At 43.2% G+C, this 12,402-nt stretch overlaps 1 protein-coding gene across 1 annotated transcript; it reads right to left on the bottom strand.

Annotated features, from left to right (window-relative positions):
- Positions 1 to 339: 339 nt before the first annotated feature.
- On the bottom strand, positions 340 to 12,207 carry SHCBP1 (SHC binding and spindle associated 1). The gene is made up of 13 exons (XM_014309168.2): positions 12,192 to 12,207; positions 11,841 to 12,029; positions 11,208 to 11,323; positions 10,377 to 10,585; positions 9,500 to 9,592; positions 8,551 to 8,784; positions 8,279 to 8,444; positions 6,878 to 6,998; positions 3,834 to 3,965; positions 2,822 to 2,940; positions 1,593 to 1,679; positions 1,022 to 1,163; positions 340 to 795 (listed from the first exon to the last, which is right to left on the bottom strand). The coding sequence occupies exons 1-13, from the start codon at positions 12,205 to 12,207 to the stop codon at positions 476 to 478; spliced, it is 1,944 nt and encodes a 647-aa protein (XP_014164643.1). The 3' UTR covers positions 340 to 475.
- Positions 12,208 to 12,402: the final 195 nt, after the last annotated feature.

Below are 12,402 nucleotides of genomic sequence, written 5' to 3' on the forward strand. Positions count from 1 at the left end.
AACTTTCCTGTGCAGTGACTGAGCACTGAACAGGCTGCCCACAGAGGGTGTGGGGTCTCCCTTACTGGGGACACTCCACAACAATCCTGGACACAGCTCTGTGCCATGAGCTCTGGGATGGCCCTGCTGCAGCAGGGAGGTAAGGCCAGATGACACACTGTGGGCTCTCCAACCTCACCCTTTGGTGATAAAGCTGATTTTAAAAACAGAGACAAGACATTGTCCAGAGGTCAGCCAGGCTTAAAATGAAATGCAAGGGAAAGAAGTACTACATGTGCATCACAAAGGCAGCTCACCCAGGAGATTTAAGGTGTGGAGAAGATGGACAGAAGAACCAAGTGAGTTTTCAGCCCCAGTCCTTTAATAGGGATTACACTTGGGTAATAAAAGCATAACACCATAACACAACTTTTAGCATGTGACCTATCTAATAACTGTACAAATCCTACTGCACTGGCAGCAGGAGTCAAGATAGTCAGAAAAAAAAGATACCAAAACTTCCCTTCCCATTCCATTTGAACTGATTGCCATCAACAGAAACAAACATTTCCTGTGACATTAAGTTGTCATCAGCTTCTGTAAATCCCAGTTCACTCAGTCTTTTCCTGTGTATCTGTCTCTTCTTTGCAGAAGTAGCCCCAAGTACATTTGCAATTTCAGAGTTGTTTTCAGTTTGTTCAGAAGTCTCAGCTCGTTTATAAAGCTCCAACTCATCAGTTACACATCCAGGTTGTTCTTGCCTGGAGCCCTCTGCACAGGCTGTCTCATCACCTGCCTGGGTAGGTTGTGTACACCCTAAGGCAGGAAACAGAATGTCATCAACAGTCATGCAAAGCAGCCACACCATTAAAAATCCTGGATTTCCTTTTCTTCAGTCATAACATTGTCAACTCATCCCACTCTTTGGTACTTCATGTACTTCATGACAGACACAAATTTCAAAGTTATGAAACATGCAATCCAAAAACCTGGGTATACTAGACTTAGTAGTTTCAGGAGTTTCTTCTAAAAAGGAAAGTACCTTTTGTTTCCTGTGCTGAAGCATCCTTCATTTCAGAGGGCATTGCTGGTCTAACCAGGACCACACCATATCCTTCGTTATTGTGGATCATATTGTTAACCATGGTTATCCTGGGAGCCTCATAAACTTCATCCAAGAAGTTCTACAGAACAAGAGAGAAATCTAACATGTCATGTCCAGCTACAGGGACACAAAAATCTTCTAGTTTTAGGTAGAATCAGTTCTCTGTATTAGCTAGAGCAGGATTATTTGCCTACACAGGAGACATTATGAAAGGCATTTTCTCCTTCTGGCAGATAAGAAATAAAACCAGGTAATTGCTGGAATGGATAAAAATGAAAATATCATACTGCAAAGCTGCTGCAAAGCTGTCTATCTGTAGGAGGCTTTGTCTTTGCATAACTGGTTCATCCAGCAAGGATCAAGGCAAATGCAAGGCAAGCATCATGTATGACAGGCAAGAGCTCCAGCATAGCACAGCAGGGTCTGAGCCCACCCAAACCTACTGGCACTAATTGCAGCAGTGATTAATTAGCTTCTGGCAAACCAGTACCTTGTGACTGGGACTGACCTTGACCAGTATTCCCTCCTTGCAGTGGTGGATCCCATTGTGCAGCAGGGTGCATGCACTTCCTGGATAGATCTCCACACCAGCACCCTACAAGACACAGTTGGTAGCACTTCACAAGAAGTTCAGGCACATTTTTACCCTATAAGATACAGTTGGTAGCAGTTCACAAGGAGTTTAGGCACATTTTTACCCTATAAAATACAGTTGGTAGCACTTCACAAGGAGTTCAGGCACATTTTTACCCTATAAGACACACTTGGTAGCAGTTCACAAGGAGTTTAGGCACATTTTTACCCTATAAGACACACTTGGTAGCAGTTCACAAGGAGTTTAGGCACATTTTTACCCTACAAGATACAGCTGGTAGCAGTTCACAAGGAGTTTAGGCACATTTTTACCCTATAAAATACAGTTGGTAGCACTTCACAAGGAGTTCAGGCACATTTTTACCCTATAAGACACACTTGGTAGCAGTTCACAAGGAGTTTAGGCACATTTTTACCCTACAAGATACAGCTGGTAGCAGTTCACAAGGAGTTTAGGCACATTTTCCATTGAACTTGACCACTCCAAGGCACATCTTTGTGTTCACCTACCAGCTTGCACAATGCAAAACTGTATTGCTCCTCCAGCTTTGTTCCCCATCTCAAGCAGCAGTACTCAAGGCTGAGGCCCCACAGCATGGGGCTCCAGTCCAGGAAGGCCTGCTCAAGAGCAGCTGAACACCCTTGCCTTACTTGCTTGTGCTTTAGTGATCCCTCTCAATACCTCAAGCTCCATCATCCTTCAAAATACCCAGAGAGTATGAGAGTCCATTTTTGTGTTTACCATCCCTCTGTAAGAATCAAAGGTGTCCAAAAAGGGCATTTCACTAGCAGAAACAGAAATGAGAAAACTGGCTATGGGCAGAGAGACCAGAAAATCACTATAGAAGTACTGCAGGACATGAACCAGCCATGCAGCAATGGTTATTTCACAGATGTCCCCTGTTACTGCATAATTTTGCTATCATCACACACAAACCAGCCTGAGACACTTCACTAGATTTGATAAGAGGCTACAAGATCCCCGAGACCAATCCTGATTCAGTAACATGCAGCTGTCCAAAATGAATTTGTAAAGGTTCTCTCCAGAGCAAGAGAAGCCACCCTGTGACTGACTGCACTATTTCCACAGATAAACATTTATTTTAAATTGGGAAATAAGCCAAAGTAAGAATGAGTGTGTACCTTTGCCCCATAGAGATCTGAGTTTCTCATCAGTAGCTCAGCTGATGTCCTCACTGTTATTCCAGTGGTTTCACACTGTAACACACAATTCTCCAGTGTTGTTTTCCCATGATGCACATCTACATACACAGAAAAAATTACTGCTGAATGAACCAGCTCTGCAAAGACAAAGCCCTCCTACAGACAGACAGCCTTGCAGCAGCTTTGCAGTGTGGTATTTTCATTTTATCCACTTCAGGTTCAATTCACTGATTTGCTCACGTGTGGCTTGAACTCATGCTGCTTTTCTGGTCTAAGCAGGGACACTGCTACAAGGGAGCACTGGTTGGAGATTTGTCTTTCAGGCTGACTTCTTTTTTATCTATGACAGCAATAATTCTTTTCATTACATTCCTAGGGACTTTTGGATTCAAAAGATATTAAATACATGCATACAAGTGTTAATAAACATTTTAACATGTTTAAAACCCAAATGTCTGTTGAGGAGAAATATTAGTTAGCATCTTCTGCAAAGACAAGGCCACAGCCAATAAACTCCTTGGATACAACTCAGACTTAGCTGAATGTCAGTGTGAAGGTGCTGGAAACAAAGTTCTACAGCATTCCTACAGCATGTGCTGCTCCTCACTGGAGCACTGGCTGGGGTCAGCTACAGCTGAATATTGCCATGGGGGCTCTTCTGTGCAAAGCAGAATTGTTTCCATTTCCAGGCAGCCTGACAGAGGCTGTGCTGCACTCAGAGCCAGGCTGCCTTAACAGCAGAACAAGATCAAGTTAATGATCTTATCCCAGTAGAAGAATAAAGGGTAAGAGCCACAAGAGCTTGAAAGTACAAACAGAAGTTATTTTGATTTCTACATCATAAGCAAGTTAAAAAAAAGAGGGAGAAGATTTGATATGTATACCTGTAGGGCTCCTCTTTACAATATTTTGTTAAACTGCAACACTGGTTCCCAGCTTTAACTCTAAATATGAAAGAGTCACAAAAAGGTCAAGATGCTTTTACACTTACTTAAAATCCCCTCCACAGCATCATGCTGCACTAACTTCAGATTGGAGATCTTTACATTGGCTCCTGTACAGTCAAAGAAGTTGTCTCCTTTCCCTTGTTTTTCTATCACGACATCATCTGGCAGGCCATAGCCTAAGGGCAGAGGTGAGAGATGCAAGCTCAGAGAACATCTGGGGACAATGAAGTGCTCAGTACATAACAGACATTTAAATCAATGACAGAAGTTTAAAGCTTGATGTTTTAATGCCTTGAATAAGATCTCCAACAAGTGACCAGGCTACACCTTACATCCCTTCTGTGCCAAGGTACAGGGACTCCAAACTAAACTCAAAAGTTACCTTACTTGAATGGCACACAACAAAATGCAAAGTTACCTGAGAAAGTTGAACAAATGGGTAACTGAGCTCACTTTTGCCAAGGCCAAAGCTGTCACTCCCAGAAGTTACCAACAGAACAGGAGGGATTGAGGACACACAGGCATCTCCAGTCTGCTGTCAAAGGACAGAAGTTCACCACAGCAGGCAGAGGTTCCCAAGAACACAGAGGGAAAAAGCAGTCACACCACAACACGAGGGAAAAAAAGTGCAAAGGGCTTGATACTGTTAGCATGCTTCATTCAGCTTCCCTATTCACATGGAATTTGGGGAAAAATTCAGTGCTCCTGTCTTGCACAGGCTTCCAGATTAATTCAGTTTAAAAAGCAGCTTTCACAAGCACATGCCAAGACTGATTTACTAAACCATCCACAGTTGTCAGCATTTAAGCACTTACAGGAAAATTTATGAGCATGTAAAGCTTTTATTGCTTGTCACTGACAAGAATCATGATAAGGAAAGCAATAATGCCACATCCATTACAGCAGCATGAGCCCTATCATTTTCTGAAAGCACACACAGATAAGAAGTGCCCAAGCAGGATACCAGCTTCTAACCAAGTACATAAATAAATAAACAGTGCCACATGCAAGTAGAAAGGTTAAAAACAAAATGAAAATAAAAAGCTTTGAACAAGAGTTGGCAGAAAGTTTTAAAGACAGGCCATTTAATGCCAAGTTAAGTGATTGATACTTCAACACATGATATTACCTAGAAATCTGTTCCCACTGCTACTGATTTATGGTCACCCCTGAAGAGGAGGTGGCATGGGGCAGTTCCAGCATGTAAAAGAGAGCAGCACAGGACAGCAAAAGTTTCACTTCTCACCACTAGAGAAAGATGTTATTATCCAAAGCAGGAGTTTTAGGAATGACTGTCCTGCAGAGTGCCTGCAGTTTTCTAACAGTGCCCTTAGCTTGCTTGACACCTCACCTCTGAGGCAATAGCTCCAGAATGAAGATTCACCTGCTGCCCAGTGCTGCTCACTCCCCAGCAGGGCTGCGCCCCTGCCTGAGCCTGAGTGGCTCCACAGCAGCCAAAGGCCACTGTCACCCAGTGCCGCTGTCACAGCTGATGCTGCAGGTTCCCAGCCAGCTGCACAACCATGGCACAAGCAGAAGGGAAGTTCTTAGGTGCCTCTGCAACACCTTCTTGTCAGGCATGGAAGTTGTCACTTCCTGCAGCTGCTACTGCTTTAACTTTATTTAGTTCCTGTAAGGTTTAATTTATCCCTGATTTACTAATCTTCATACTTTCAACCTCACTACTGACTGCACAGTAGCTGGGAAAAAACAGAAGTTCTACTAAGCAAAGTGACATATCTTTCATGAGTCACCCCTCCATCCCAAAAAAGCCACCAAAGCAGCCAGCTGCTCAGATTAGTGCCAGCAGAGTTTGTCTTGATGTTCCTACTTCAAATGTTCCTGGCTGCTCCTACTGGTATAATACCCTATCTAACAGGAGTCCTTATTAGAAGATTAAATACCTGACAGGTACTTCTTATTCAGAGCATGGTTTGTACTAAAAATACATATTTATATGCCTTGCTTCTTAAAATAGAGCAGCTCATCCTTAATGTGTGTTACTGCACAATTTGTATTTCAGTTTCCTCAAAGCTAGAAAAGCAATAAATAGCACCACACACAATTTCAGAACAATGTCATTCTTGAGATAAATAAAGCACTTCATCCATGTCCCTTGTCCTGCAGGTGCACTGGTTATCACAGTGTGTCTGCATAAATCAAACACACACAGGAGATGGGCAAGAAAGAAAATTACTCATAAAACAAGAAAAATAAAGTCCAGAACAGCAGGAAATTAAACCCTCAGCCTTCTTCTCATTAAGAAGCTTTGACAAGATAAAAATGCAACTAAATAAGTATCTGAACAGCTGCAGAAGCCCCAGTGATAAACAGACTACAGCACTGCAACAGTGTGTGCCTGCCTAAAGCAAAGGGATACACTGAGAAATCAAGAATGATGAGGGAGAGACAGCAACATATCCTAGGCAAAGCAGAAGTATTTAAAACATAAATATTTTGTAAGAAAAATCCTAAAATCACATCTGTTGTTTCTGTTTCTGCAGAAAACATGTGTTAATCAAAAGCTGCCTCCTCCACGCACACGCTTCACTCACTCAGAGCCAGGCTGGCAGCCCCTGCTCCCCCCTCAGTAAATCAGCAAGGATAAGTAAATCCCAACTGCACCTCCTGGCTCCTGCCCCCTGCACTCCCTGGGCTGCACCAGCACTGGGGCTCAGGCTGCCCCTGAGGCACATTCAGACACTCAGAGAAGAACAAGGACATTTCTGAAGTACTCCTAAGTTAGTAGAAGCCTCTCAGAATTACTTCTGTTTCCACTATTACAACCACCAAGTCCCTTAGGTTTCTGTTGAATCCTCTCTATTATCTATATAATCACCATTTATGCAGACAAATAGGACGAAATGATGAATTTGCTATTAATCAGCAAAATCTGCAGTTTATCTGCACTAAAGCTCATTAAACAGCTCACTCCACCCTGCATTAGGCACAGCTCTATAGCAGAAACAGGAATACATTGAAGAAAAAAGTTCCTGGTAAATTCTGCAAAGAGTAAACCCTTACACAGAGCTAGTTTAGGACATTCCATTTGCTTGTTTAAAGATCTTTAGACTAGCAAACCTGCTACCTTCTAGCTCTATTGAATCAGCAATGGAGAACATGCCATCCACAAAATAATGGCCAGGACAGATGATGACTCTGTCTCCTTCATAGCAGGCATTTACAGCTGCTAGTGGATCACGGTGGAACTGCAAAAGACAAAAAAATACAATCAGCTCCCAAAGAATGTGTAAAAATGAATGCATTTATGCCTGTAGAGCTTGCTTTCAATTCAATGTTGCTGCTTTTGCTTTAAAGAAACCCTTTCAATAGCATTAATAATACAAAATTTCTACTTTGAATTCAAGAATTGTAGCCCTCTGCAGACAAAACCAGCCTTAACACATGACTTGGATGTTTGTGTCACATCCATTCCCCCAGGAGAAAACTGGGGCACACACAGATAAAAGAGCACATGCACCCCAAAGCAAACTTCACTATAGCCTTGGTTCCAGGCCAACACTTCAATTGTGCCTAAGTGATGTGCCATGAATTTGCCATGAAGAAATAAATAGGTCGAAATAGAAGGTAAAAAAAGAAATAGAAGGTAAAGAAAATAAAAACCAAACAATTCAGCAAGTAGATCAGAACTAGTCTGAATACTCCTGTGTTTGCTCCTGGTATGAGTCACCCCCAAACAGAGTTCAAATACCACAGTGGTAAATAGTGCCCACATGATCCTTCTTCCTGGATAAAGAGGGTAGGATGATATCCTTAACAAACATTACTGAGGGATTCCATACTGAAGGATGACAAATAGTTAATAAAAACTAGACATTTACTGCTTCCCAGCAAATTCCAGGGTAAACATAATAAGAGCACTTTTTCAGTTGCCAAGTCAGAAAATCAGATTCATAGCCTAGAAGTTACTCCAGGATGTTCCCCATGGCTCCATTCTGGCAATCTGTAACTCATGAACATGATCAGAATACAGCAAATCATTTCATTTGGGTCCAAGGAATTCAGCCTCTTCTTAACTGCTGGAGCAGCAAGTCTTGTCTGAATTCACTAAAACTAAACATGGCTGCTCCTAAAATAAATGTATTTCCTACACAGTACCAAAGCAAGAAAATGATCTAGGGTTTGAAGGAGGAAGCATAGTTATCAGCAGCATCAAGAGACATGGGCATTTCAAAACTAAATTCAAGTGTCATGCCTTACAGTGTTTCATTGTAGAGTTATTAGAGGTTCATCTCCTTTCCTACACACAGGAAGCTGCTTGTATAGAGTACTCAACCGGCACAAATGAATTGAAAGAAATTATTTGAATCATACAATTTTACCACTTATTGTTTAAATTACAGTGATTTTTTAACCACTGTAGTATCTTTCAAATGCAGTATCTTGCACGTGGTAAATTAACTTATCCTTCCACATTGTTTCTTGAGAGGAAAAACTATTAGCAGACAGACAATTCCTGCTACTGCACCTGTATTTCTAAGGCTCCACAAGATTCTGGGCAAAGTTTGTCTCTTGTCAACAGCTGGAGCAGATTTGCTTTCATGTTCCAGGGCACAACATGAATGACCTTGGCACCTGTTGATCTCAGTCCTTTAGCCTGGAGGCTGCCATACTTTTGGTAACCAAACACATACCTGCAACAAAAGCAACAGAGCCAATAGCTCCTCCTTCAGTCCCCACCTCCTCTGAGTTCTGTGACTCCCCTTAGGAGCCTCCTCCCTGCACAAACCCACCAGTTACCTCAGCAGAGGATTCTCAATCAGTTTTAGCCTTTGTTTTATGTGCTCCACTTGGTCATACAATTTTAGTCCTTCCACCATGGAAACGTTTTCTGCTTCTGAGTCTGAATCATTGCTTGAAATGCTGTTCCTCACATTTAAAAACTTCTCATAAAGCTCTTCACATTGAGATAACAAGTTCTGGTAATCAGCTACCAGCCCAGAAGGCACCCGGTGCTCCAGGATGTCATAGTGCCTGCAGGTCAGAGCAAGGGGTCAGCACAGGGCACATTCACAATCCTCACAGACCAAACATGAGGCTGGAGAGAACCTGAGGAGTTCTGCATCAGTTCCTTGAGTCAAGGTTCTCTGCAGTCTACATCAACACTGCTCCATTTTATTTGAAGCAGAAAAACCAAAAAAATCTGGACACAAACATTTTACTTTCTAAACAGCTGCCCATCCACCTTGAAAGATTGTCTACTATCAGAAACTCACCCTAAAAAAAGGCATAAGCACAGCCATAAAAAAGGAGTAACAATTTAGAAGGTAATATCTAAGCCTTTATCAGAATAACTGAGAAAGATTCACATACATTCCTCCTGGAGAATGACCAATTTAAAAGTTTTTGTTTACATTCAGCTCTGCTGTGGTTTTTATTTTATGCCCAGAGGTAAAATTGGAGCATCCCATGGCAGCTTTTATTAGGATTAAACTCATATGAGTGTGAGGATGACTATTGCTGGGTATGGGGCACCATCTGATGGAACACCAAGGCTCAGAAATCGTGGCAGCCTCAGCTGTGTTCTCTTTCCATACAAGATTTTGACCAGCAGACAGTGAATGCTGTTAAAACAAACTTGCTTTGGCTTACAAATCAACAGGGGATTTCTACACCTAATTGTGAGTCCCTATTCCCACATGACACCCCAGTGGTTCTGCCCTAAGAACAGCAAAGGTGTAGCACTCACAGTCTCAGTCGGGGCTCAACACATCTCACAAAGTAATCAAACTCATCCTCCTCCTCCTCGTCCCAGGTCCGCCAGATGCAGCGGTAGAAGAACCTTGGGAAGCAAAGTGTTAAATCACACAGGAGAGCAGAGTCAACAGCACTGGAAACACAATGTAACCAAGCTGAGAATTCACCTCTCTCTAGAAATTCATATTGCTGTACCTTAGACTGCTCAGTACACACAAAGTCATCCTTCCTGCCTGTTGCTTACCTGCATGAAGAGCTTTACTTTGTGTGTCTAAGCTCAAAATTCCTAACAACCTGTGTTCTACTTCCTCAAAAGGGAGTGAACAGCTAAAACCAGGATTTGAAAAGCGAGACTGACACTACAGACTCTGAGGCTTTCTGATTGTTTGGTTTTGGCCAATCACCCTTCAGCTAAGCTTTTTCTCTGACAATGTAGGTCATTGCTCCTGTTTTAGCTTTTTTGTCCAGTCCCACAGCCTATCTGTAGAGAGGTTTCAAACAGCATGTAGTGCCTGAAAGAAAAGGAGGTGGAAAAGAGACAGATGATAAAGAAGAAAAAAATAGAATATGTGAAGAGACACCTAAAGAATAAAGAGCAAATTTAGGGGAAGAGGCAAAATGAAGAAAGAAAAATGGGACAAGAAAAAGAGAAAAATCCAGAAAAATGTTAATGAAGAAAAAGAACAGTGTATTAATCTACAGGTGATACAGTCCAAAGAACTCTGGGATGGAAAAAGAGAGGGAAAGCAGTCTCCTCAGAGCACCAGTCATCAGATTGACTTTGGAAAGCTTTGTTTGTGGGGCTGCTAGCATGGCCCAAGAATTCAGGACAGAACCCACTGGGTAGCAGCAGGGTGCAGGTGTCCTACCTGACATGCTCTATGGCTAATGCTGTCTGGTCAAACTCTCCTGACTCATCATAAACAACAAAGAGCTCCTGCAGCAGGATCTGATGTTCCTTCAGCTCCAGAAGCTCCTGCATGCACTCCAGGGTGAAGCTGCTGTCCTGGGACTCGCACAGGAATGGCTCACTGAGCTGCACAACTGCCTTCAGGGCTGGGAAATTCACATTCACCACCTGTGGGAACAAACAGCTCTGAAATCCCTCAGAACCGCAGGGCCAGCTCAGGGAGGGGAACGTGATGTGCTTCAGTCAGGGCCATGCTGGGTCCCCACTGACCCCACACAACCAACACAAATGGCACCCTACAGCCAAGGCCATCTCCTCAGCAGAAGTGATAACCCAGAGTTAAGCTTCTCACAACCCCACAGCTCGAGAGCCTTTTCCACATCCAAAACTTCATTCAAATCCTTCATAATGCTCATAACAAGGCCAGTAAGTTTTTCTCCATCCCTTTTTTTTTTGTGCTGCTGTTTTTAAAAAATGCTAAAAACAATATCCTCAGACTCAAATCAGTACTTCACAGCCCTTTGGGACTCCTTTGAGATTCATTTTTCAAAGTGTCCACAGGATACAAACAATCCAAAGGGACAGTCCAGGCCAGTGAAAGCCATTTTGTCACTAAGTGGGCAGAAAAGAGCTGAGGGGCCACAAAGTTTTTCCCTCCTCAACCATGCGATGGAACTGCCAGTTTGAACATCCAAGATTTGCAAAACATGGACACCGAGAGACTTGAAAAGTCTGTTAGAGAAATTATGTTAAGTGGAGACAAGTGCCTGAGCAGCAGTGAGGCACTCACCCCCACGAGGACGTCGAAGACGTTGGTGCGCCAGACGGCCTGCCAGCCTGAGGGCTCCAGAACCTTCTCCAGGTACTCAGCTATGAACCGCTTCACCTCAGAGGCTTTGCAATCAGCTACAAGAAATTGAAGACACCACATTTATGCAAGGAATGGAAGGAAACTCCTCCAGATCACTGGAAAATGAAAGTCAACACAATTGAGATGTTCCTCTACCACCTCCAAAGTTGGACTTCATCTGTTATGCTCATGATAATAGAATAGTACTAAATAAATTATAATACAATGGTATTAAACATATAACCTGTGCCTTATCTAAAACAGATTTACAATATACACAAAAAAAAATTAGGAAGACCAGCTAAAACAAGGCACAGGATACACTACTTACTAACAGTTCTGCCTTTCCATCATTCACATTGTATTTACTTATATCAAAATTGCTGCCTCTTGGTCCACCAGCTAGAGCAGCTGAGGTTACAGCATAAGCAGGCAGGACACTGTATCTTTTCCAACCGCCTTTATTAAAAGCATCTCACAGCTTAATAGATACAATTGACTTCATTTAAACTGAATTGTTTAAGGTTACAAGAAAACTAACACTACCTTACTTTAGTACGAAAAATTACTCACCCAAGATGTAATCCTGGTAAGCGCTGAATCGCTCATAAAACAAAAGATGATCGGTGTGAAAAATATCCGGGAAAAGCACGTTCCCGTCTGGCACAGTCCTTCCCAAAGTAGTCCCTGGCTTGTCACGGCTGGCATAGTCACTCCAGGAGTCAGCACTCCAGTCACTCTCGGCATCTTCCCGCTGCCGATCTGGGAAGAGGAGCGGGAGTGAAGCAAACTCCACCAACTGTCACATCACCACTCACTCGCCCCTCTGTTCCCAAAGATCTGCTCAGCCCAAGGTCTGTCCTGAACCTGCCTTCTACAGCACGCCTAAACTTACCCTTGGGGAAGCGTTTCAAACCCACACACGTTCCTGGCCGCCCATTTCAGCGCCGTGGTAGGCACTCAGAAACACACCAGAACTTCGCGATTAACAGGGAAAATACTCCACCACATTTTAGAGTTCATTTGCAGAGTTGATTTGCAGAGCCCTCGTTCCCAGCGCGGTGCCCACGGCCCGAGCCGGGGTGCGGCCGCGGGGCCGGTGCGGGGGCCGTCCGGCCAAGCGGGCGTTACCCTG

Source organism: Geospiza fortis, unplaced genomic scaffold, assembly GCF_000277835.1.
Source record: "Geospiza fortis unplaced genomic scaffold, GeoFor_1.0 scaffold79, whole genome shotgun sequence".
NCBI classification, from domain to species: Eukaryota; Metazoa; Chordata; class Aves; order Passeriformes; family Thraupidae; genus Geospiza; species Geospiza fortis.